The following is a 24,373-nucleotide window of genomic DNA, read 5'->3' on the forward strand; positions in this document are numbered from 1 at the left end:
AATAGCTCATTTCATCAATGAACGCACACTTAAATGTGCAAAAGGGAAGAGGATGCAAATGCAGATTGGGCCATTGATGGCAGACAATTGTGGCGTATGAAAAGAGCCTGATTGTCACACTTTTTTTTTTTTTTTTTTTGGTGTGTCATTAAAGCTGCATTCACGCACAACTTCTGCTAAGTCAACAGGGAAAGAGGCGAGAGGTTCTCCCTTTAAAAAAATAAGTGGAGCGGGAAAAATATATCAATATTTCAATTAAACTCATGAGACAAACAGCAGACTACTTTGTAGAATGGAGGAGAAGGAGACGTGGTGATGGAACAAACCACAAAGTGAAGAAAAGCATAATAAGGAAATAGGAAAGTTAAGAAGTAGGAGGGGCGGGGTTAGGATTCGTTTGGGAAGTAGTGTTGTCTCCCTCCCGACCCACTCCCATTCCAACAATAAAGCATCAATCCTGGTTTAATATCTTTCCTGCAAAACAAAAATGTCAACCTATTTAGAGTCAAGCAAGCTGTCCATATGGCTGTTGATTATCTTGGTGCTGCTGGAGAGCTCAAACGGTGCTGGTAAGAATTGAACAAAATGAAATTATTTAATAATGCTTATAATTATTATTTTCTTATTTATATCTGTAGTTTAGTGTTTGTTTTATTGTTTTTAACTTTATCGTTTCATTGTTTATGTTTTTAAATGAATTTTGTTTACGTACAGCATTTTGTTTTATTTGTGTTTTTTTTTAAAAAAGCTCCAAAAATATTTGAATTGAGTTTAGGATGTTTTATAAGAGAACTCTATTTCCTGTATAGTGTAAATATTAAAAAAAAATCTTTTTGTAAATAATTTATTTCCCCTTTTCAATTAGAATTTTGTTAATTTAATTACAGTGCAAATATTTTTATAAGTACTAGTAGTATTTTACTTATTGTAATACTTCTTAATTCTAGTATTTCTGCTCTAACTACTTTATAAGCCTTCAGTCCAAATTAAATGAACTAAATTGGGAAAACAAAAACAAATTAACTATATTCAAGCAAATTTGAAGGAAAAAACAACATGATTAACTTTATTTATGCTATGTCTCAATGGACCAATCACTTGTGTGCGTTCATTAGCACGCCTTCTCCTTGCAGGCAGGCGCCCATGTGTTTATCTTTAGCTGGTTGTTAACGCCAAAAGGAAGACATACAGCCGCAGCGTGTCATTATCTGTCAGAAACTTCCAGAAGTCAAAACTGGAAGCTGGTTGGAGACATGATCAGAAAGTTGCAGACTTCCTGCTCTTACATTAAGCCGCATCCATTAGCTTAGCACGATATGATAGCCAGTCGGGGGAAATAATAAAACATGAATACTTTGTTTCTGTACTTAAGTAGATTTTCCGGTACCTGTTCTTTGCTAATACTGTCTTTTTTTTTTTTTTTTTGCAGTCAATCCTTGTTGCTACTACCCTTGTCACAACTCAGGAGTTTGTGTTCGATTTGGCACGGAGAGCTATGAGTGCGACTGCACCCGGACGGGCTTCTACGGGGAAAACTGTACCCATCGTGAGTCCAATTGAAATACGATCGCAGAATAACTCAAGAATGAGACAGCTAGCTGAAACATGAAGGCAGACAAGATGCTAAAACACTAAAGAGCAGCTTTTTGATTGCGACACAAAAAAAGGAAATACAGGAGCTGATTGGTTAACCCAGAAGAAGAAAGCTCGGTAGGCCAAGAGCTGACAGAAAAGACGAACAGAAATTGACTGACGCAACATTTACTTGGAAGGAAAAAACAATTTTGTGTTTGTTTTCCTCTTGCCGTCCAGCGGAGTTCCGGACCTGGTTGGGGTTGATGCTCAAACCTAGCCCAGAGTTGACCCACTACCTCCTGACACATTTCCAGTGGCTCTGGGACTTGGTGAACAACTCGTTCCTTCGGGATACCTTCATGAGATTCATGCTGACTGGTGAGCCACAACGCACAACTTGTTGGTGGTTTTGTGTTTATGGTGTGCCTTGTCCTCCCAAAGTGCGCAGTGAGCTCATTCCCAGCCCCCCGACTTACAACACCAAGTATGGCTACCTCAGCTGGGAGTCCTATCAAAACACCTCCTATTACACCCGCATCCTACCTCCGATCCCAAACGACTGTCCTCTACCCATGGGAACCAAAGGTAAGACTTGCAAGCCTTCAGATAAACCAAAACATTGAGATCTTTTTTCGTCGGCCACAGGCAAGCCCGATCTGCCCGATCCAAAAGCGTTGGCTGAGCGTTTTTTCAGACGGCAGATATTTCGGGCGGATCCGGCGGGAACCAACATGATGTTTGCTTTCATGGCTCAACATTTCACCCACCAGTTCTTCCGCACGGACCGGAATGTACGGGGAGGCTTCACCAAAGGTCTGGGGCATGGGGTGAGCAAACTTTAAATCAAAGACAACAAGATTAAATTCAGTAAGTCACTTTAGCGTCAACTCGGCATTTGCAGAGGGGAAAGTCACAATTTGATTTGTTTGTTTGCAGGTGGATGCAAGCAACATCTATGGCAACACGCTCACGCGGCAGTTGCAACTCCGTCTTCATAAAGACGGAAAGCTGAAATATCAGGTAAAAAAAAAAAAATGTAATTTTGCCAAAATTTGCTATTAGCAGTTGGCTTAGCATCAACACCTGACCGGTGCAGCTCGTGTGAGCATAGCTTTTTGCTTTTTATAATTGGCAACACAATTAAAAGGATCCAATAGTTGATTTTTGGGAACCGCTGTCCGCAGCTAGTGAACGGTGAGGTGTACCCTCCAAGCGTGTCCGAGGCCCCCGTTCACATGGTGTACCCGACTGGCTTCCCCCCCGAGCAGAAACTGGCCGTCGGTCATGAGCTGTTTGGAATGCTGCCGGGCCTGACCTTGTACGCCACCTTGTGGTTGAGGGAGCACAACCGGGTGTGTGACATCCTCAAGTCAGAGCATCCCAGCTGGGATGACGAGCAGCTCTTCCAGACCGCCAGGCTCATTGTCATCGGTAACGTGGTACTTACTGGAACTAGATGGGAGTGTGTTTTTTTTTGAGGGGGGGGGGCATAATCCATTTTTTCTCCTCATCTCTGCAGGTGAGATCATCAAGATTATCACAGAAGAGTACGTGCAACACCTGAGCGGCTACCTGTTCAAATTCAAGTTCGATCCCTCGTTGCTCTTCGGCCAGCGCTTCCAATACAGCAACCGTATCGCCCTGGAGTTCTGCCACCTGTACCACTGGCACCCGCTGATGCCGGACAGCTTCCATGTGGACGGCGATGACATTCCGCACTCGCGTTTCTCCTTCAACACCTCGCTGCTTTTGCATTACGGCGTGGAGAAGCTTGTGGAGGCCTTTTCGCGGCAACCGGCGGGACAGGTAGGAGAAGATCAAGTGATGAAAGCTTACCCGGTGCAGGCCAACTTTCATAACATCACGTGGTAATTCTTCTTTCAGGTATGCGGAGGTCGGAACTCTCACGAAGTGGTGCTCGGAGTGTCCGAAATGGTTATCCGAGAATCCAGAGAGACACGTATGCAGCCCTTCAATGAATACAGGAAGAAGTTCAATTTGAGGCCTTACACCTCATTCAGAGAATTTACAGGTACGCAGAAGAGGAAAATGCCAGCTGTTGTCAGCATCTCTGCTAAGATGTCAATTGACAGATATTTTGATATGTATGGATAATAAGGATCTCACTCACTGCACAATAAGTAGAAGCTTCATCCAAGCTATTTCTTGTCTTAAGCCAAGCTAAAAAAAAAAAAAAAATACGATATGTTTTGCTAACTGTAGATGATGAGGACATGGCGGTGGCTTTATTGGACTACTATGGCCACATCGACGCACTGGAATTCTACCCGGGTATTCTCCTGGAGAAGCCGCGTCCTGGCTCCATTTTTGGAGAGAGCATGGTCGAGATGGGCGCCCCTTTCTCCTTGAAGGGCTTGCTGGGCAACCCCTTGTGCTCACCCGAGTATTGGAAGCCGAGCACCTTCGGAGGGAAGGTCGGCTTCGATTTAGTCAAAGCGGCCACGCTGGAGAAATTGGTGTGTCTCAACACCAAGTGGTGTCCCTACGTTAGCTTCCGAGTTCCCCTCCATCAGGAGGAGACCAAGATCAAGAAAGATAAGGAGCTTTAACTCATTTAAGTAGGAGATAAAATCTCTAAGAGATTAAGAAAAATTTAGTTAGTTGCTCTTCCCTACAATTTTTTTTTTTTTTATTGACAAAATTATATTGACAAAAAAAACATTTTCCACTCTAGCAACTACTAGCAATTTTTTATGAAGCATGTCAATCTTAAATAGAGTAACACTTTTTTTTTTTGAAGAATTCAAGTCTGATGTTTAATCTTTATTTTTTGTTTTGTCCAAATACAATATGTCCTGGAATAAATTCAAAGTAGAGCAATATTGCATTTCACGTCTTTCCATCATAGCTCCAAATATACACTCACTGACCAAAATTAAAGCAACATCGTGTACGTCACAATTTACACTAGCACAGTTGTAGCCCCCACTTTGGTCTTTTAAAAAAAGATTAACAGTCAGTCAGCTCTGTATGTGACACTGAAATGAAACAAACAGTGATGCCAAAGTAATATACATCAGAAATTATAAATCAGCATATGGTAACACATACATTGACGGAAAAAAAATATTATTTCAGCGTTCTTTCGTAATGCTATAAAAAGCTCTATCCATCCATTTTTAAAATATCATAGTAATCTGATTGGCCATTTAATTTTTTTCGTATAGTTTTCCAACTCGGTCAACACTTAAAAGAGAAAAACACACACACACCAATGTCTTTGGTTTGTGTAATTTGTCATGCCACTCAAAAAAATACATAAGTGGGTACCAGAGATTTAACTAATTGCTAACAACAACAACAAAAATCAGGTTGTTTTGTGTCTTATTCATTTGACCCAAATTTTGGGGATTAAATGAATAACTCAAAAAGTTTGAGAACTGTTGCTTTAAGTGTCCTGGATTTACTGTATAATGAAATCATTTGCTCTGATGGAGTCTGCCCTTATCGTTCTCCTGCTTGTTATCCAACGTAGAAGTGGCGGCGCTTGCGCCTGCCCCCACCATGGTGGCGGCCGTTGGGTAAAAATGAACGTCCACCGACACTGTGGCGTGTCCCACCGAGACGTGGTGCGAGATCATCAAGGGGGCGCCCCCGTGCGACACGCTGAGGCTGTGGTGGAGGGGGGCCGCCAGAGCCTCGGCCCCCCGCAGGGTGAGTGAGGATCGCAGGCCCGTATCGGGCGGGGAAGGGGTGGGGAAGGATGACGGGGGAGGCAGGGTGTCCTGGCACAGGCTCTGGTTGTCCGCCGCCATGCTGGGCCACTCCTCTTCAGTCAACTGCAAACTGGGAGCACTGTGGGGACTGCTGGCCTTCTCCTCGCCGTCAGTCTCCTCCTCCTCACCGTGGTCAATCTACGACAGGGGAAAAAAGTTCATCATAAGGACAGTAGAGCTAAAATATTTTTTAATGAGTATGTTACATTTCTTTGTTTCTAATTGTAATACCTGGGTGTCCACGACAGGCTCAGGGTAGGTCTCCACAGTGACCGAGCGGGCGGCCTCGCACGTGGGCTCCATCTGGACCGTGACCAGACTGAGGCCTGGAGGTCTAGCTCTGGTGTCTGACGAGTTGGCATTGTGTTCCATCACCACCAAGCACTCGTCGTCTTCAAAGGCCCTGCTCTCGCCATGCCCAATGTGAGGTCACGTTTCAATATTTTTCCACGCCGCCAATATTTTTCTACACACCGGTTCTCATACGGTCGTCCCGCAGGGTGTCGCTCCGCGTGACGCATGGGGACTCCCAGGTTCCTCTGGGCTGTTGAAGAGAACAGGAATAAATTGCCCGGGGAAGGTTGCATTTGAAGGAACTCCTAATGCTACAGGTAAGCCTTCACATGCTGCCTTCTTGTACATGGCAGTGGAGAAAAGAAGGTCGCAGGCCTTTTAGTATGTGTGACTAGGAAGAATATTAGCTGTGGGTCATTGGGTAAACCAGAAAAAAGGCCGCATTTAAAGAAACAAAATAAATTTGAAGACTTTCCAAGAGTGAGCATTTAAATCTGGTGTTTTATATATATTAAAAAAATATATATTTTAAATAAATCACAATGAAAAGCCACATTTGAAGGCCTTCCATATATAGAAATGAGTGGTTTGTTCTCCATTAATGACTGTAATGGTGTGTTCTGGAATGAATGTCAAAAGAAGCTTGTATTTAAAGGCGTTACAGCCAGTGCCTACTGAAAATGAAAGAGGAAAACATCAGAAAAGGAAATTCAGACTTGGCAGCTGGTGTGACCTCTTCAAAGCACCTTATTGTTTTTTGTGAGCGTGTGAGGGGATTTTTATTTAAAAAAAAAAAAAAAACCCAACAAGTTTGACTTGACAGCCAGCCTGTGGAACTGGTTTATTTTCTGGCATGGTCGCTTTAGAGCGCATCGTTGTTGCAGCCAATCGTGGGATTTTTTTCCAGCCACCCAAGGGATTAAACAGATCTATTTTATAAACAAAGTTAGATTCCATTTTTTTTTTGTGAGAGTTGAGCAATGCAATCAGTGGGCACACCCACAGCATCTTTTCTTTACAATTCTTAAGCCTCATACTACTTGCCAATTTTATTTTTTCATCATTAAAATTTGGCAGAGTTAACGACACAAGACCTTTTTGTACATTAAGGATGCACTGCGACTATCCTTCATATCCACTTTGGAAAAGAATGAATACTCCCATCAAATAAGTTGCGACAACACATTTTAATGTACACGTGATCCAACAAAGGTTCTCCCGTTTTCACAACTCGTCTTTGTTTAACGTAGATTTTCGATTGAAGGGCTTTTGCACAGGCAGACCTTGCTTTTTTTTAAGCTTGGCTCCGACGCTCCGCAAATCAGCCGCTGCTTTGTCCTTTTCCAGTTCTCTCACCCCCACGCACGCGTCGGACTTCTCGTAGCAAAGGAGGAGATCCACTCTGCTCTTCTTGACATACACGAAAGCGCCGTAGATGTCATCGTAGTGGCTATCGAAGAGTTTCTTGCAAGCGGCCGTCAGCTGCGCTTTCGTGAAATTCTTGCTGCTTTGCAATCTGTTGCACACGTCAAAGTCGATGATGAGGTCGTCGATCTCGAACCTCCGTCTTCGGGCCGAGGGCGCTTGCAGTGCTTTGTTGAATTCTTTGGCCACCAGGAGACAACTGTGGCAGTAGGTCTCGGGGTTGATGTCTTCGGCGTCAACGCTCAGAAAGACCAAGCAGCTACACAGCGCCAGAAGGAGCATCGTCACGGCGCAGGAGCGCAAAGCGAGCATGAAGGCTGACAAGGAGCAGCTCGGAATGCCAAGGCAGAGAAGCGACGGGTAACGTTGACGAAAGATTTGTCAGGTTTTTCTGGTTCCTTAATTGCTGCTCGCTGATGTTAACCCTTACACGCCACAGATTTTACAAACACGCTTCATTTATAGCCACTTTTGGAACGCCTTCAAATCCAGCCTTCTTTAATTGTTTTTTTTTTCCAGGATATTTAACCGCTTCTGTCCTTCATAGCAGGCCTTAGAATTCCACCTCGGCCAACCTTTAAAGACCTTGAAAGCCACACTACCATCATTCTTCATGGTCATCTTTGGAAGGCCTTCACTCCCAGAATGCCTTCAAACATGGTCTTCTTTTGTTGCTGTTTTTTTTTTTTAATCAATTATAAACTTCTACTATCCCAGCCACCTTACCAAAACCTTCAAATTCAGTCTTCCTACTTTCTTGCTCATCTTTTTCTTTTTTTTCTATTTGTCTACTGATGACACTGTCTCAAAACTCATCTTTTGGTGCCGTCTGGGAATGCTGAGCAATGGGAACATCTTCCATGTTGTTAGACTCTCGTTCTTCATCCTCGTCCTCTTCTTCCACACTTTCACATGCTGAAGACTTCTGGTAGCAAAAGATACTTTCCAACAATTTTGGTGGATGACTCATCAACGTTAAGTAGAAGTCCTCGGAGTAGGAATCGAAGAGTTGGACGCAGGCGGCGGCCAGGTCGTCTTTGAGGAACTCCTCGCTGGGAGCCAACCTGTTGCACACCTCGTTGTCAACCATCAGTTCAATCAGAACCGGCCGCCGCTTTCGAGGCACGACAGCTTGCAACGTTTTCTCGATCTCTCGGGCTGCAAGTAGGCAACTTTCGCAGATGATCAGGGGGTCCATTAGCTCACTGTGAACATGCAGGAAGGCGAAGCAGCTGCACAACGCCAAAAGGACGAGCGTCGTTGCGTGAGACCGCAACGCCACCATGTTGGCTGTCAATGGCCAGCCAGCCCTGAATGCAAATGCTGACAGTCAGGAACTTGCAAGGCGTGTTGCCTTGATGCTTTCAGGTTTTTCTCGTTCTGTACCTATACGCAACACCAATACGGCACGTTTTTAAAAATGCAGCCTTCTTTTCTAACATATTTCTCAAGAACGTGCCAGAGCTGTTCGTCATGGTCACCAGTTGAATGCCTTCAAATGCATCCTTCCATTGACAATTGGGTAAGATATTTTGGAAGCGCTTCTCTCCTTCATAGCCAGGTGGTTAGGTCCTTTTAATATGGTTTTCTGTTTTGGCTATTTTTTTTTTTAAATAGGCTTTTATACGTTCCTTCATGACCACACATTGAAGACCTTCAAATATGGCCTTCTTTTCTTATTTGTTGGAGGACACACCACAATTATGTTTCATGGCCACCCCCACTACCCTTAAATACAGGCTTTTTATTTGTTCTTTTATTATTTTTAAATTGTATTATTTTTAATGTATTATTTATTTATTTAGATTTTATTATTATTATAGCACAAAAAAAGGTACTAGAACTGGAATTTTTGACTTTACTTAACCAACCTGCACGTCCAGTAGGCACCGGCTCATTCTTCTGCACCACAGAGTAGAAGGCCACGGTGACGAAGATGAAGGCCAGTGACACGCCCACACCCACCACAATGGGCACGTCGTGTTTCTCCAGGACGGGCAACCACGAAGGCGACTGCGGAGTCACCCTGGAGCTGAGAAGGCAAATAAGAAGGTAAGCAGATGATGCACAAGTGAAAACTAATTCCCAACATTGTGTGCACCTACGGAGGGTCGTTGCCGGTCACAGCCGACTGCGACGTGTTCCTCTGCTCCTCGTCCGCCGCCCCCGCTTGATCCCGCCGGCTCCCATTTCGTCCAACGGAATCATCGAGCCCCCTGACCTCAGCAGGTTCCGGAGTAGGACCGAGGGTCCGGATGGAAGGCCTCTGCAGGGAGTTTTCAAGCTGGACTGGAGAAGATTTGGTTGCTCTGATGTGAGGAGTGCGTGTGGCAACTTGCGTGGTGGGCCGAGCGTCCGTTTGGGGTTCGGGCTGCTGGAAGTTGGGGTACAAGGGCGGCGGCAGCACGGGAGGTTGCACCTGAGTCACCAAAGACTCGTCCGGAGGGACACTCGTGGACCGCAGTTGTGGAGACACGCTTGAAGACCAGGATGAGGAGCCTGAAAGAGGTAAGGTTTCAAATCCTGGCACGGTTCGCAGACGTTCAAGGGAAATCTAGAACTAAAACTCGCTTGGATATGTTGCTAGGCAGAATACGAGCTCGTACCCGTGACGGCAAGCGTGACCGTGCCTTGACTGCGACCGAGCGCGTTGGAGGCGTCACACACGTACGTGCCTTCGTCGTAGCTGCGAGCAGACTCGATGCGGAGCGTGGCTTTCCTCGCTCTGGGAGAAAAACCCCGTTCAAATCTTTTTTCGAACGCCGCTTAGCGATGACAACAACAGCGACTCACCCCAAGGTCATCTTGGCCCCCGTCTGCTTGGAGTGGCCTCTCTTCAGCCAGCTGATGGATGGCGGGGGCTCGCCCGACGCCTCGCAATGCAGGGACGCTCGGCCCCCCAAGGCTACCGTTAAGGCGGGGGGCCGCAAGGTCACCAAAGGGGCGGCTAGACAAGGAAATAACCAAATGATAAACTAGTTTTGATTCAGGATTTCAAATCAAGGTTCCAAGCCGGGGTTAGGGTTTAACATTACAAACCAGGAAGGAGCAAAATGTGAAAGTAGTTTGAGTACCGAGCACGGTGAGCTTGGCTGGCTTGCTCCTCCGGCTGATGTTGAGCGAAGGGTTGACGGTCTGGCACACGTACACGCCGCCGTCTTCAGCGCTCACGTTGACCAGACGAAGCGTGCCTGACGTCTTCCTCTGACGCCCGCCTCCGTATTCTCCCTGAGCCAGATGGAGAAAAAGCACAATCAATGAGTTTCCAGCTAACTTATCAACTTTCTGCTTTCACGTGGAGCACCTGGCTTTGCCTCCCTGTGGTGAGAACGCTGCCATCTTTGATCCACAGGATGGCGGCGGGTGACGAGCTTTCGCCGGACACGCAGCGGAAGGAGGCCTCCTCTCCTTCTTTGACCGTCTGATCGCTTGGACCAAAGAACACCTCCTCCAAACCTGACCAAACACCATCTTGTCACGTTCGTGCAAAAGGTATATTTGGCAAAATCGCACAAAAAGATTAAGATACTTCTCCGACTGATTAAGACATGCTTCAACCTGAGCCTACAAAAATAAAAACATCTATGCACATCTATCGTGCATTTAGAACCGGACTCACCCGGCCGGGACGAGACTGTCAGACTGGACAGGACGACTAAGCAGAGGCCGGGAATCATCTGTGGAGGGCAGACGCGCATCCTACTGAAGAACTCCACCGTCAAGAAACCGCCACACAGTTTCAGCCATTGTGTCCCTCGTTGATAAGCAGGTACTGTCATGAAGTCAAAAATCAACACCCAGCAAATCTTATCGACTAATATATCATTTTAAAGGTCTCTGTGAACGCTTTCTAGATCTCCAATAGGTTTGCTCGCATGATGTGGTGATGAGATTCCTCAATATTAACTGCAAAATTACTACCACATTCATATGTTCTTTTTGTGCTCCTCGAGCCCCCTCCTCGCTTTCCCGATTCGTCCCCTTTGGTGGGTGAATGGGGCCAGCCATTTTATCGAGCGCATTGTACGGCGCCCTCAAGGGGAATGACATGAAACGAGTTTGCCGAGCTTTGTACCGGCAACATCAACATCTTCTCTTTGCCCGGCGTCTGATCCTATATCGGCTTTCATGGCGATCTCACCTCGTCCATGTAAGGGATGGCGTGCGTGCCCGACGAGCACATTTTTGCCTTATGTAATGCTCCATTAGCATGACACTGAAGAAGGCACAGTTTTGATCTAGCTCAGGGGGCCTGCATTTGAAGATGACTGGGTTAGGGTGGAGGTGTGAGCCTGGTAGAGATGGATGAATGGATGAAGGCAGTGCTCGGTGGGTGGGTGGACGGAAGGAAGGGTGGATGAATGGACAGATGAATGGACATAGCATGTAAAGATTGCTGGCCGAGTGAGTAAATACATATAAGGCTCGCTAGACGGCACAAGATTTTGGGCCCTCACAACAACAGTGGTTGACTCAAGACAAGACGGCATTGTTGGTCTTGAGTCATCTCTTCTCGAGGCTGCTAGCTTTCGTGTTGCGTGGGTGTCCATTTGTATGACTCACAAAGGTCACAACACGTCATTTACCATTAGCATCTCAATAACATCTCTACGTGCTAATTGGAAATCCTACGTGTAAACAATTAACTAAGTGGATTGACTGCAGCATCCCCCATTGCCTGCTATCAATAATACATGCAGTACACAACTTGCACAGACGGTAATAGTTGAATACTCACCAAGTACCGAAGAAGTCTTTGCATGTGTGGTCTTTGCAGAGCTGCTGTGGAGACCTTCGGTGTGCAAACCCTGTGTCCTCTTGATGCACTCGCTCATTGAGAGGGCGCCGATAAACAGCTGCCACACACACACACGTGTGCGCGCGCACACACACGTACACACTCGTACGAGTGTTCGTTCAAAGCAAACAGCTGTAATGCTGAAGCACACAAAAAAAGAACCTCTCCTTTGTAAGCTCTTTTATGCACCTCGACATGCCGAATAAAGATGTGGAACCCAAAATGCATTAAAAAAATTGGTACAATTGATCAAATAAAATTCAATGTATTTTTTAAAAAAACAAATAATAAATTGATCTGTATTAATATAAGCTGTTACTTTATTATACATAAAAGTTGAGTCCAACTAGGTTGTGTCTGGCAAAATTCTTGCAGAGAAGTTTACAATAATCAGCTACAGCTTTTAATTTCATTAGAGAATGGCTAAAGAATACGTACATCTATAATATGTAGATTTCTTGACACCACACAACCTTTACTAACCTACTTACCCACCTAACCACCTTAAATACCAAATTATTTCCCACTTATTTAGCTACCTACCCAGTTTAGCAAGCTTTTATCCCCAGTTGTCAATCAATGAGCAGATTGCGATCCATACTGACACTCATTGGTTGAAGTGCACTTTGCACAGCCTCCCGATTAAATGTGGGTTAATGATGGAGGCTTGATGAGGGTAAATGGCCCTTACATTGGCACCTAGCACAAGGGACACACACTTATTTGATTCAATTGGACTTGCATCTGTTTGTGTCTTCATGAGCTTTATCAATTTTATAGCCGGCTGAAGATGTCAAATGTAGAAAAAAAATTGAAGTGTGTTTCCCTTGTCACACTTGTCTCCCACTGCCTTGCAAATGGAAATGGCCGCTGGCGTGCTCAGCATAATAGTATGGAAATTGAAAGTACAGATGCAGCCGTTTATAATCAATGCTGGCCCAGCGCTGATTTTAATTAAAAGCAGACAAAGGTAGAATGTCACACGCTCGCTCGGGCTGAGAACAACATCAAACAATCTCAGCGCAGCCAAAGGAGCTCCCATACCATATTCATTTACAATATTAGGAAGCACTGCAAACGGCAACAGTAACAGTAAACATGCATTATCAGCTTTTGAATTGTACTTTTCTTATGCTGATTTTGTATTACATCTTATTGGTACACATGTTCCTAATGAAACAACCTGTATGGTAACAGCAACTTTAACGCTGTCAATTTTGTTGCTGATCAATAATGTTCCTGAGGCAAAGTGCTGAAGTTAGTCAGAACCACAAGGCCATTTGTTATGTTAATGAGTCAGAATTGATGCTGTAATGTGGAGCTGCTTGCTTTTAGCTATAATCAATTGTTTAGTTTGGGTTTGAATCAAAATGGACATATCTGGTCAAATTGAGTTTTTAATTGCTTTTATACAAATAGCTGTCTCACTGGACTGCCCACCCGCCAATCAAGTGGAAACGTGTTTAAAAATAAAAAAAAGATTCTGCTAAAACCAGAAGTTATTATTATTAATAATGATAAATTAATTAATTTACTGTTGTTATTGAACAGTATAAAATGTGTGTATGTTTATGAAAAGATATATAATTTAATAATTTTTGAAATACCGGAAGTATTTTACTGAACTTTTTTCGGGTCAGAGTTCAGTTCCGTTTTACCGGTAAAGTCAAGATGGCGGCTCACATGTCCCGTTGTCGAACCTGGAGTCGTGTTCAACGGTAACGAACTATTGTTGATAACAAGCTTAAACACCAAGTGAACGTCGTTGCATTACAGATAGACCCGTGTCGCAGCAGAATTTATCTAACAATTATCTTGTCCTCTGATTTGCGTGCTTGTAACTTCCACGGTCGTGCGGCGTGAGCTTAATGAGTTAGCTTGATGCTAATTACCGGCTGTCACTTTCTCTCTGGCGAAATGAGTGAAATTTGACAGTGGAATGACGACGAGTTCCTTCTATGTCATGTCATTGAAGTCCTCATTTCGTATCTTACAGGTTTGGCATAGCGGCGTACAGGAAATACAGTAGCGGTGGTGGCTACCCAAACCTCTCGCTATGTACGCCACTTCCCGGCATTCCCAAGCCAGTCTTTGCCTCCGTGGACGGCCAGGAAAAATATGAAACTAGGATCACTACTTTAGAAAATGGCCTCAAGGTTGCCTCGCAGAACAAATTTGGACAATTCTGCACCGTTGGAAGTAAGTCGCCACTCTCAATTGCTAACCGCCTGTTCCCAGTTGTACTCATTTCAACATGGCAAACAATATTTTCTATTTTTAGTATTAGTCAACTCTGGATCCAGACATGAAGCAAAGTACCCCAGTGGAATCGCTCACTTCTTGGAAAAGCTTGCTTTTTCTGTAAGTACTTTTTTGTTGATGAATACAAACATAACATTGAAAAACAAATGGATCGTAACTGCGGTCATTTAATTGTTTCTGTTCAAATTTTGTGGCACTATCACAGTTTTCTCACACACGAGTGAAAGTTTACTAAGTGCGGTCTTTGTAGTCCACAGCTCAGTATGGCAGCAAAGATGAGATTCTGCTCACGCTGGAGAAACACGGAGGGATTTGCGACTGCCAAACATCCAGGTATCGTCACCAATACTTCACCAATAATTTTTTTTGGTGTCTAATTGTTTTTTTTAACTGCTTTGTGTGTTTGTTCATGTATCTTGTGGCTGATCTGTTTGCCGGTGTGCTACTAATGTTGATGTTGCGTGACAGGGATACCACCATGTATGCGGTGTCTGCCGAGGTGAAGGGTTTGGACACGGTAGTGAGCCTCCTGGCCGACGCCGTCCTGCAGCCCCGCCTGCTGGGTGAGTCCACCGCCTCGAAAGATCCCAGGTAATTGAATGGAGCCATTTCCGACCGCGCATTGTTTGCGTCCAGACGAGGAGATGGAGATGACCAGGATGGCGATTCGCTTTGAGCTCGAGGACCTGAACATGCGGCCGGACCCTGAGCCCTTACTCACCGAGATGATTCACACCGTGAGTCCACCGTTCGTTCATAACGGAACTGTCAAGTCTGTGCAGATCCTTCTAGAATGCATGTCATTGAGTTTTTTGCGTGTAGCTACTTTTGTTATTTTGTTTGAGATTTTTGTTAGTTTTTAATTTTCTGCCTGTTTGTTTGATTTTTTTTTTTGTGTCTATATTTTGAGTTCATATTTTTGTTTATCCAGTCTTTGTATGGTTATTTCTTTCCGTTTTTTTGTTGTTATTTTATGATTCAAAGTATCATTCCAGCATTTAAAGTATGAAATAAGTATGAAAAAAACACTCCATGCAACAAGCTTATTTGTGAATGCTGTCATTGCTCCCAAATGTAACGCCGTGCATCGTTCTTAAACGCGTGCGTGTGGTCGTAGGCGGCGTACCGAGGCAACACGGTGGGACTTCCCCGCTTCTGCCCGCCGGACAACGTGGACAAAATCGACAAGGCGGTGCTGCACGGCTACCTTTCGGCCTACTACCGGCCCGAGCGCATGGTCCTGGCCGGCGTGGGGGTGGAGCATGAGCGGCTGTTGGAGTGCGCCCGCCGCTACCTGCTTGATGTCCGGCCCGTGTGGGGCGACGCCGTGCCGGACCTTGTCGACCGCTCTGTGGCGCAGTACACAGGGGGCATTGTCAAGGTGACTCCCGCTGGGCTTTCTCAGATGGGCCATGGTTTAAGGGATAAGCGTGGGAATTAAATGACTGAATGTTTCAGATTGAAAAGGATATGTCGGACGTGAGCCTTGGACCGACGCCGATACCAGAACTCACGCACATCATGATCGGACTGGAGACCTGCTCCTTCCTGGTGCCAAATTATTTTTTTTGTTGTATTTGTAGCTTGGGATTGCAGAGGTTTGTGTGTGGGTTTGTTCATGTGGGTGTGTCTCTGTCCAGGAGGATGACTTCATCCCGTTGGCGGTGCTCAACATGATGATGGGCGGTGGTGGCTCGTTCTCGGCAGGCGGACCCGGCAAAGGCATGTTCACACGCCTCTACCTCAATGTCCTCAACAGGTAACATAAACTTTCATTCATTTAGACATGAATTTCATCATTTTTGTGTAGTGTGCGCGTGTATAAATTTGCTTGCTTGTAGTTTGTAAAATTGTTTGTTTTCATTTGTTGCTTCATAATCACTGTCTTGTGTGACCACCGTAAATGAACTGTGACCTCCTCGCATGGGAGAAGTCCATCTTAAGTCTGTTGGTATTCATTTTGTTTGAATTTTGTGTTGTGGTTGTCATGCGTTTCTCGAAGGCATCACTGGATGTACAATGCCACATCGTACCACCACAGCTACGAGGACAGCGGCCTGCTGTGCATCCACGCAAGCGCAGACCCCCGACAGGTCATTATCGACAATGTCACAAATTGAACCCGTTCTGTTCATACTCCTCACTTTGACTTGCACTCGCAGGTTCGCGAAATGGTGGAGATTATAACACGGGAGTTCATTCAAATGACAACAACGGCAGGAGAGGTTCGTGTGCTTGGACTCGTGTGTTGTCATTGTTGTTGTTTTTTAATTAATTAACGTTGTTGTATTTGGGGGGTTGGTTGCAGATGGAGTTGGAACGGGCCAAGACGCAACTCAAGTCCATGCTAATGATGAACCTGGAGGCCAGGCCTGTCATCTTCGAGGACGTCGGCCGCCAGGTGCTCTCCACAGGCAAAAGGAAGCTGCCCCATGAGCTCTGCGCCCTCATAAGTGAGTACAAATGTCAAACAAATCCATACAAGAAAAGAAAATCTACCAAAAATGGTCACGTTCCACGCAAAGGAAAAAATTGCACAAATTATAAAAAAGCAATATATTTAGAGAAGCGTTTACACATGCACACACAATACGTTTTTTAAAATATAAGAAAAAAAATAAAAACAAATTTAATTGAAAAGAATTTATCTCAACTTTTTTGTTTCCTAAAATACAAAATAAAAGATATATAAAACATATATGAAAAACACTCTACATGCATCCCTAAAAGAGGAAAATACATTTTACAAAATATCTTAGAAATAACCAAATATTTTTGCTGGCATCGCAGGCGAGGTGAAGGCAGACGACATCAAACGGGTGACGGCCAAGATGCTCCGCAGCAAGCCGGCCGTGGCGGCTCTGGGGGACTTGATGGAGCTGCCTTCCTACGAGCACATCCAGGCTGCCCTGTCCAGCAAAGACGGACGTCTGCCACGCACTTACCGCCTCTTCCGATAAAACCAAAAATCGTGTAAATAAACAAAATGGACACTCGCACTGAACTCTCCGGGTGCGGACTAATACCTCCAGCAAGTAAGTAATCTGTAATACAAGATGGTATTTATTCTTTCTCTGTGCTTCATGTGGAGGTTGGTCAAAGAATATTTAAAAAAAAAAAAAAAAAAAATGACTGCAATGGTAAAATCAGAATAGATACTTGAAAAGCTCTTGTTTTTAAACTGTTAAATGATTTTTTTTTTTTTTTTAAAGCAGGAGAATCTAAATTGGGGCTACGCAGATTTCTAACGAGGCTAAAGCACCCCCTGGCATTGTGCATAATCTACATAAGTACTTAACTGGCATGGTGGAAAACGTGCTGAAACGTGGACGGCAACTGTCAAATAAAAGCAAGCCTTTCCCCATTATTTAAAAAAAAAAAAAAAAAGTTTATTGTGGTGCTTCTGTAGAAAAAAAAAATCCTGAGGAGATTCATCCAGGCACTTTTTTCATAGTGTTTCACTACATGGACAAGTTGTGGTAATACAAGTAATATTATACAGGCAAGGGTTTGGGTTTTATGCTAACTCCACAAAGGTATGCACTTGGCATCATTTATCAAATCATTTTGAGAACCCCTGGTGTAAGGCATCTGGTTAGGACCACACAAAAAATCCTTGGAATGAAAAGATGAAAGCAAATATAGCAGCTGCTCATGGGGGTAAACAAACAAAAGAAATCTCTGTTCTTTGCAGTAGCATCTAAAACCGTCTTTAGTAATGTGCTAGTTGTTCCACAAACGTCCCAAGGCATTCCATTAATACTGACTTTGGATTACGGGCGTGTCGAGGTTCCGGCCCTCGAGTGCTCCTCGTTCTGACCAGTAGGTGGCGCTGAGGTCCCGTCTGTGGTTTTGAGGGTGTTTCATGAAATGACACACACGCTGCTTTGGTTCTTCATGTTCTCCCTCATCTTCAGCTCCCTGCTGATCCTCCTCTTGATGCCCTCCAAATACAGGCTGCGGTCAAACTGGCCCGCTCCCAACGGAATACTGCACAAGACACAAGTAGGTTACCAAATCTGGAGTTGGTAATGGGTTAGGTTCAGTTGTGCATACCTACTTGTTGCCACATTTGGGTGCCTCTTTCTATCCATCTAACTACTTCTACGCTAATCAGAATCATCATGGTACTCACGTGTCTCGGCCCGCCTTTAGTTTGACGTGGTAGATGCCGATGACGGGCCGGTGGTCCGAGGTCTTTATACTGGAGCAGCTGGCGTATTTGAGCACGTGGATGTCGTCTGCGTACCTGGTCCGGAACAAGATCCTGTCCTGGTGAGGAACACATACTTATTGTTTTTCTTTCTATTGTTGCGGTTGACAGCAGTGGTGCTTCTTACGGTGTACGACGGCGTCCTCTGTTTGGCGCTGCTGTCGTACACGTCGCTGCCAATGTCGAACTTGTACGTAGGTGGGAAGTGGATGTTGGCCTCCTGGAAGCCTTTGAAGATTGAACCTGAAAACACATCTGCATTCAATATCATTCAGTGGCAACAAATCTTAAAAAAAAAAAAAAAAGTCTGCATAGGTCTGTCATCCTACCTACTTCTCCATCAACCTGCCTATTTCGGTAACCGCATACCTAGCTAACTACCTTAAGAATTCAATGAAAATTACCGTCTTTCATCTCCTTGGATAGCTGGTCGTGCTCCATCAGGGCGTCCATGTCGTCCCCAGAAGTTCTCTTGATAATACTCTCTACGCTGGCCCGCTCATGACCCAGACGGAAGTTGAAGTCTCCGAACCAGAAGACCTGGTCGAACCTTGTGGTGACGTCAGCTACGTGATACACAGACAGGAGCACAACAGAGGTTAGGAAAAAAAAAAAAAAAAGACTTGTCTTTACATTACCCTGGACCTTTTCCTTCAAAGTGTTGTTTTGCAGTACCCTCTAGTGGACAAAATATGACCATGCATATTCACGACCAATTAATGTAAATGGAAAATTGCTTTATTCAAAATGGAAAAATTATGATTAATTTTGAAAGATGGACCAAGTCTTTAAAAGATCATGCTGACTTAATGCACGTAACATTAATTGCAAAGAAGTCAGTTTAGTGATTACAATGATATCAGGACTTTTAAGAGGCCACTTTATTTCTAATGACAGCATTATTAAATTGCATTTTTTTCAGACACCCAAATTAAGAAAGAACCCCTTCCTTACATGATGTTGATCTGTAAGGGTTGGTATCGGGGAGTCCCTTGGGAAGCGCCAATGCCTCCACGATCTTGTTGTAGTCCAAAATCCTCTCGTACACCTTGGCATCTCCAGCTGGAAGACATTTTGTGACGTGTCAGCATATTCCATCTATTTTCTACACCACATATGCTCACTGGAGTCTATCCCAGCTGGCTTTAGGTGAGATGCAAGACACCTTAGATTGATCGCAGGGCACGACAAACAAGAATTCATCCTTACAATTTCATGCAACATTACAATGTGTGAGAATACCATGTGACAAAATCTTCATTTGATGCTTACAGGTGAAGTGTGATGTGATGAAGAGGAAGGATGTGCCAAAGAAGGTGAAAGCCACGGCCACGGCCCCTTTGGTCTTGATCTGTGAGATGATCCTGGTGGTGACGGTGGCGTGTTCCACCTCGGAGCAGAACCAGATCAGGTCTCTGCGGATGAAGGCGCTGAGGTACAGTACGCCGTGAGATGCCGCGTACAGCATGACGTAGTGTGGACCCAGAGACTCCTGGAGGCGTGTCTCCCACTCCCGCCTACACACACACACACACAAATTTGTGTAACGCACAGAGCGACTTAATAGTAGGGAGCCGAGTACCTGTCAGGACATCCTTCCTGCACTCCGATAATGTAAAAGTCTTGTGCATATTCTGAGTCGGTTGGAAGGAGGAGGTCATCAAGGTTGGAAGGAAGGCCCTGGGGTGCAACAAACACACAGAAAGGCACACCAAGTGTACACACACAGACACATTCATTGACAAGAGGCAGACACACAACCACCCACACTGAAATTCTGTGATGCTCGCAACAGTGGCATCGTTGTCAAAAATCTGCGCCATACCTTCTCTCCCTGCATGTTCCATGTGACCACGTAGACTCCGAGCCTCCGATCAGGGAAGTAGCGCTGAAGCTCCTCCACCCCCAGCAGGGCACCGCTGCCAAGCCCTCCTCCTTCCAGAAAGCTCCTAAATGACACCGCATTGTCTTCATTTCTTTGTTTACACTCGTAATGTTCTAATGCAAGGACAGGCAATTTGAATGATGGTGTCGGGTACTTGACCCTGAAAACAAAGCTAGGCGGATATGTTGGTATAGTTCCCTCCAACCGTGTGCAGCTGCCTAACCCAACAAAATGAGAATGACCAGTTCTCTCCAGCCCTACTTAACGTAACTTCACGCAGTGATACTTCAACCATCGACTTAATTGTGCCTACCAGCATTGGTCCAGGCGTCGTACCTGTTTCTGACTTCCTGGGGTTTAATGGGGCTCAACACGCTGCTGGTGGACCTCATGGAGTTGACAGACAGGCTATCCGAACCGGCGTCGCCCTCGCTCAGGTTCCTGTGCAGTAGCAGCAGCCTCTGGGCACTCCTCCTGGAGGCGTAATCCGAGCAGTCCTTGTCAATCCTATTAGCGGCCCTCAGAGCGGCCGAAACGAAGTTGTGCCCCAGGGCAGGCAGCGGCGCCGAGCTGGGCTGCACCGGCGACAGGCGCACCCTGGAGGACCGCAGCCGAAGCTCCGAGGGGTCGCTCCGCGGCACGGCGGTCGAGCTGCGCTCGGAATCGGATAGACTGCTGCCTCTTTTGCGAAACAACCCGGGAGATGTTACGATGGCCTCGCTTGTAGGGGAAGCTACTTCCTTGAGCGAGTCCGTGGACGAGCCCACTGGGTCACTCAGGCTCTCCTGGCTGGATCGCAGCCTCCGGGCGCGGACGCTCTCCTCCGGCATCTTGCCTTTCCACTTGCTGGGCAGCGAGGGCGGCCGAGGCTGGTACGGGCTATCTCCAGCCGCGTTCCGCGCAGCCTGCTGCAGTTTGAGGGCGTTGTTGAACTCCTTGCACATTTTGCGGTCCGCCGAGGGGGCCTTGGGCGTTCGACCGTCACTGGCGACCGTCGCCGGGCTGCGGTTGCCCGGCCTTACACTGTCTCCGTTCTCCGTCATCCTTGTCTGATTTTTAAAATGTCAGCCTGTTTCATTGTCTCACTCGAAACAAATCATAACGCATACATTCGGTTAAATCTGTGGCCGGTTAGCAGTGCGGCTAGGCTAACACGGTCCTCGCTAAACTAACTCTGCATACGCCGAAAAAACAACCTATTCACCTCCTCAAGAGCAATAAATACATTCTTGCTATCGTTAATCCGTCATTAACATAGGAAATCAGACAGGTATTGCCCCGTTAACTATCGGATTATCACCCCGAGTGTGTAAAGTACACGTAAAAGTAGCCGGGTGACTTCCTTAGCAACGTTTGACAACAACTACTTCGTTGTCAAGAGGAAGATGGCAACGTGATCAACGAGGCGTCGCACCGCCCTCGTATGGTCGGTGGCGGAATTACATGCAACTCCCTACACTTTCATAATTAGTTTACAACAGTTTTCCTGGGCAGGGTTAGACAAGAAATTAAGTTTAGAACGTTGACTTTGTCTTCAAACCCTAACCATGATTGCATACCCTAACTTGATAGGCCAAACCTGTCTTGAAAACCTAGATCGAAACCCAAACATTGTTTTCTAATAGAAGAATGTGACTTTTCAAGCATGTAATAAGTGAAGTTACTTAGCTCAGTTGCTATTATGACACGAAGCAAAAATAAATGTTCGAAATACGAAAGTCATGTTCGTCTCGGAAGAGCGTATTATTAGAAACACATCTTCTCCTCCTCCTCGCTTTTTCTTTATCTTTCCTCCTCCAGAGGATGCGGATGCTGGGGGGAAATCGATGCCCCGATATGAGACGAGGTCCTTAATGAGGATCAGAAACATCTTCATAAAGACCCCTAATCCAGCACTTAATCCCTCGTTACACAATCATCTGCATTCAGAGGGAGGCCTCCTTGTTCATCCCTCCGTTCGCCTTTGTCTTGACTCGTCTTTGTCATTTCGCCTCTTTTTTTTTTTTCTTCTTCTTCTTCCATGCGCTCTCATTACACTTTCAGATTGGGTGCAAATTGTGCTTTTGTGTGCACTCCTGCTCAATCTCAAATAGAAGACATATGCTTAATTAATGAGGGAGAAGCACACAAAAGATACTTTTCTGGGAGGCAGGGGGGGGTGAAGATGATGGCTCTCAAGTGGCACACGCAGATTAAAATTGATGGCACTAGTTGAACTTGAGAACTCTTTGACTGGCCTTCTAACCTCAAAGGGATCTTTTCGAAATATCTTCTCATGGCAGGAGAGGACAGAGGAGACACAGTGTGGACATTTTGGTACGATAGGCTCCAGTAATTAACAAGAGTTTATTGTGTTAGTAGTCTTTATTCTCACATTTGTTCAAGTTAAAAAAAAAAATTAAAAAAAAGGGATATGGTTCCAAACAATGGATACATTCTCAATTTGACACTAAAGTGACATTTCCAATTGGGTTTCTCGCCAGGGTTATGGTTTCAGACAAGGGACGGGGTTTCAAATTATGCTTGCGGTTTAAATTATGATTTGAAAACAGGGTTAGGGTTTAAATTAGCGTTTCAAGATGGGGTTATGGTTTGAAAGTAGGATTTCCAGACTGAGATACATTTTCAACAGGGGTTAGCATTTCAAATGAAAGCTTTGAGACAGGATTGGGGTTACCATGATTTTTTTTTTTTTGCACAAATATCTGTAGCCTGCTTCTACTTCAGTCCAGACTAGTGCGAGTACTCGAGCACCCCCGCAACCATTTCCAGACAGAGCGAGCCACCGCTGTTTATTTACAAATCATTAGGGAGATGGGAAAGAGCCTCTCGTCAGACCCGGATCGGTGGCCTTGTTCACGGTCACGTCCTCCGGGGTGTCGACAGCCGCTGGCGGCCATCAAAGAGCAACGTGGCTGATGGGAGACCGCTCACTCAGTCCTAATCTACTGGCAGGAGGGAGGATCCAATCCGGATCTTTCCTTCCGAGCCTGAGGTTTTTCCAAGTAAGACAATGCATTAGCCAGATAAAGGCCTCCCGACTGAGGCTGGATCTGCGGGAGCCTTACTTTCTTTTCCGCCCTATCTGCTCGACGGGCGCCTTAAGCTTGGCCTTATTTCCAACCTCTTTTATCATGGCTCTGATAGTCTTCATCATTTTTCCGCCCAAAAAACAAACCCAGTCCAGTGAAAACATCATTTTTGTACTCGTATTTAAAAGTTAAGACTTTCAAACCCAGGTTGGGTTTGCAATCCTAGGCAGGGTTTAAAATGAGAATTTTAAGACCTAGTCAGGGTTTCAAATTAAGGTTTCAAGCCAAGGTCAGGGTTTCAACCTTTAGCAAATTTGTACCGAAATGTATCAAATAGAAGTTAAAACACGAATGGCTTAGTTATTACGTTTTATTCATTCTCCACTAAGACCCGATCATTCGAATTCGGGATTGTGACGGCATCAACTCTCAAGAGATGAGAGAGCCTGTCTGATTGGCTCGTCACTTACAACTGTAGGCAAATCAGTGCTGAGTTGTCGCGGTGCATAATTTCAGTGTGACGGGATGGACGTGTTTCTCTCTCTGTAGACAGCACGGATAGCAGCCAGACGACAGCACCGGACAGGACGGGAAGCCCCAGACGTCACATCTGCCGTTAAAAAGTCCCAAGGGGTGTGTGTGTGTGTGTGGTGAGGGGGGACCAGGGCATGGGAACTGTGCTCTTCTCACCCCATCCCCCCCTCAACACCCAGCCAGACCCAATGTCAACTTAAGCTCCCAAGTATGGAAAAAAATAAACCTGGACTGACCTTGTTACCATGGGGGATCTCCATGATGACAGAAACTAGTAAAACTTACTTCTAAAACAGAACCAGAAATATCAATCAGAAACTTCGCATTCCTAAGGGAGAAATTGTCAAAAATAAAATTTGATCAGAATACTAATAAAAAAAAAGCAATGAATTTAAAAAATATATGTACATATATTTTTCAACTTACAGGTTTGCTTAAAAACATGAAACATTTATCACTTGAGTTCAAAAGTAGACTGGCGACTGATGGATTTTGGTGGAACACTTTGTCCCTTTTGTGACATTCCAGCGAAGGTCACCAGTGGCCTCATTACGGCTAAAAATAGACCTTATTGTCCGTCTACTTTTTTTTTTCTCCGGGTCTTTCGGATATTCTCTT

At 45.2% G+C, this 24,373-nt stretch overlaps 5 protein-coding genes across 7 annotated transcripts in view; 3 read left to right on the top strand and 2 right to left on the bottom strand.

Annotated features, from left to right (window-relative positions):
* The first annotated feature begins 434 nt into the window (after window positions 1-434).
* ptgs1 (prostaglandin-endoperoxide synthase 1) lies at window positions 435-13,271 on the top strand. Of its 2 annotated transcripts, XR_015858571.1 has the most exons (16): window positions 435-569; window positions 1,430-1,546; window positions 1,813-1,953; window positions 2,017-2,160; window positions 2,221-2,402; window positions 2,512-2,595; window positions 2,760-3,006; window positions 3,095-3,381; window positions 3,460-3,607; window positions 5,072-5,735; window positions 5,812-5,923; window positions 8,915-9,539; window positions 9,619-9,698; window positions 10,384-10,523; window positions 10,639-10,800; window positions 11,809-13,271. XR_015858571.1 is itself a non-coding variant. In XM_088375928.1 (10 exons), exons 1-10 carry the CDS (start codon window positions 488-490, stop codon window positions 4,143-4,145), a joined length of 1,779 nt encoding a protein of 592 aa, XP_088232054.1. In that variant the 5' UTR covers window positions 435-487; the 3' UTR covers window positions 4,146-5,220. The 2 variants fall into 2 exon arrangements, 1 of the variants encoding a protein (XP_088232054.1); XM_088375928.1 differs by lacking the exons at window positions 5,812-5,923; window positions 8,915-9,539; window positions 9,619-9,698; ... (1 more) ...; window positions 10,639-10,800; window positions 11,809-13,271 and having other exon boundaries at window positions 3,799-5,220.
* LOC148397643 (uncharacterized) lies at window positions 4,331-11,886 on the bottom strand. The gene is made up of 11 exons (XM_088375923.1): window positions 11,770-11,886; window positions 10,651-10,803; window positions 10,336-10,487; window positions 10,106-10,259; window positions 9,825-9,978; window positions 9,638-9,756; window positions 9,137-9,530; window positions 8,903-9,063; window positions 5,787-5,856; window positions 5,544-5,715; window positions 4,331-5,450 (listed from the first exon to the last, which is right to left on the bottom strand). The coding sequence occupies exons 1-11, from the start codon at window positions 11,864-11,866 to the stop codon at window positions 5,016-5,018; spliced, it is 2,061 nt and encodes a 686-aa protein (XP_088232049.1). The 5' UTR covers window positions 11,867-11,886; the 3' UTR covers window positions 4,331-5,015.
* A 183-nt stretch (window positions 13,272-13,454) lies between the features above and the next one.
* Window positions 13,455-23,998, top strand: pmpca (peptidase, mitochondrial processing subunit alpha). 2 transcript variants are annotated; one of them, XM_088375931.1, is made up of 17 exons: window positions 13,455-13,547; window positions 13,826-14,028; window positions 14,111-14,190; window positions 14,342-14,424; window positions 14,560-14,654; window positions 14,728-14,828; window positions 15,209-15,472; window positions 15,550-15,642; window positions 15,732-15,850; window positions 16,094-16,184; window positions 16,254-16,316; window positions 16,400-16,544; window positions 16,882-17,126; window positions 17,304-18,902; window positions 19,227-19,453; window positions 19,579-19,739; window positions 23,771-23,998. In XM_088375931.1, exons 1-13 carry the CDS (start codon window positions 13,501-13,503, stop codon window positions 17,049-17,051), a joined length of 1,554 nt encoding a protein of 517 aa, XP_088232057.1. In that variant the 5' UTR covers window positions 13,455-13,500; the 3' UTR covers window positions 17,052-17,126; window positions 17,304-18,902; window positions 19,227-19,453; window positions 19,579-19,739; window positions 23,771-23,998. The 2 variants fall into 2 exon arrangements, with proteins under 2 accessions (XP_088232057.1, XP_088232056.1); XM_088375930.1 differs by having other exon boundaries at window positions 16,882-18,902.
* On the bottom strand, window positions 17,178-21,554 carry inpp5e (inositol polyphosphate-5-phosphatase E). The gene is made up of 9 exons (XM_088375927.1): window positions 20,526-21,554; window positions 20,130-20,253; window positions 19,887-19,984; window positions 19,577-19,821; window positions 19,259-19,366; window positions 18,709-18,870; window positions 18,432-18,547; window positions 18,227-18,363; window positions 17,178-18,081 (listed from the first exon to the last, which is right to left on the bottom strand). The coding sequence occupies exons 1-9, from the start codon at window positions 21,230-21,232 to the stop codon at window positions 17,955-17,957; spliced, it is 1,824 nt and encodes a 607-aa protein (XP_088232053.1). The 5' UTR covers window positions 21,233-21,554; the 3' UTR covers window positions 17,178-17,954.
* The window catches only part of LOC148397646 (neurogenic locus notch homolog protein 1-like), a 39,058-nt gene continuing 34,282 nt past the window's right edge, over window positions 19,598-24,373 (top strand). The window contains exon 1 of the mRNA XM_088375918.1: window positions 19,598-19,739. The gene's annotated coding sequence lies outside the window, so the exon portion shown is untranslated. The remainder of the gene's footprint in view (window positions 19,740-24,373) is intronic.

This window comes from Syngnathus floridae, chromosome 5 (assembly GCF_059516105.1).
Source record: "Syngnathus floridae isolate MCC-2025c chromosome 5, RoL_Sflo_1.0, whole genome shotgun sequence".
NCBI lineage: Eukaryota > Metazoa > Chordata > Actinopteri > Syngnathiformes > Syngnathidae > Syngnathus > Syngnathus floridae.

What these genes read in the sequence shown, in the direction of transcription:
- ptgs1 (XM_088375928.1), top strand. Translation starts at nt 488, where the DNA reads ATGTCAACCTATTTAGAGTCAAGCAAGCTGTCCATATGGCTGTTGATT. An exon ending in CGGGGAAAACTGTACCCATC is followed by an intron (nt 1,547 to 1,812) that starts GTGAGTCCAATT and finishes CTTGCCGTCCAG; the next exon opens with CGGAGTTCCGGACCTGGTTG. An exon ending in CGCGGCAACCGGCGGGACAG is followed by an intron (nt 3,382 to 3,459) that starts GTAGGAGAAGAT and finishes TTCTTCTTTCAG; the next exon opens with GTATGCGGAGGTCGGAACTC.
- LOC148397643 (XM_088375923.1), bottom strand. Translation starts at nt 11,866, where the DNA reads ATGAGCGAGTGCATCAAGAGGACACAGGGTTTGCACACCGAAGGTCTC. An exon ending in GGTGCCTACTGGACGTGCAG is followed by an intron (nt 5,857 to 8,902) that starts GTTGGTTAAGTA and finishes TCTCTTCAACAG; the next exon opens with CCCAGAGGAACCTGGGAGTC. An exon ending in GGACGACCGTATGAGAACCG is followed by an intron (nt 5,716 to 5,786) that starts GTGTGTAGAAAA and finishes TGGCGAGAGCAG; the next exon opens with GGCCTTTGAAGACGACGAGT.
- pmpca (XM_088375930.1), top strand. Translation starts at nt 13,501, where the DNA reads ATGGCGGCTCACATGTCCCGTTGTCGAACCTGGAGTCGTGTTCAACG. An exon ending in CCTGCAGCCCCGCCTGCTGG is followed by an intron (nt 14,655 to 14,727) that starts GTGAGTCCACCG and finishes GTTTGCGTCCAG; the next exon opens with ACGAGGAGATGGAGATGACC. An exon ending in TGAGCTCTGCGCCCTCATAA is followed by an intron (nt 16,545 to 16,881) that starts GTGAGTACAAAT and finishes CTGGCATCGCAG; the next exon opens with GCGAGGTGAAGGCAGACGAC.
- inpp5e (XM_088375927.1), bottom strand. Translation starts at nt 21,232, where the DNA reads ATGACGGAGAACGGAGACAGTGTAAGGCCGGGCAACCGCAGCCCGGCG. An exon ending in CAGGAAGGATGTCCTGACAG is followed by an intron (nt 19,822 to 19,886) that starts GTACTCGGCTCC and finishes GTGTGTGTGTAG; the next exon opens with GCGGGAGTGGGAGACACGCC. An exon ending in CATCACATCACACTTCACCT is followed by an intron (nt 19,367 to 19,576) that starts GTAAGCATCAAA and finishes AATGTCTTCCAG; the next exon opens with CTGGAGATGCCAAGGTGTAC.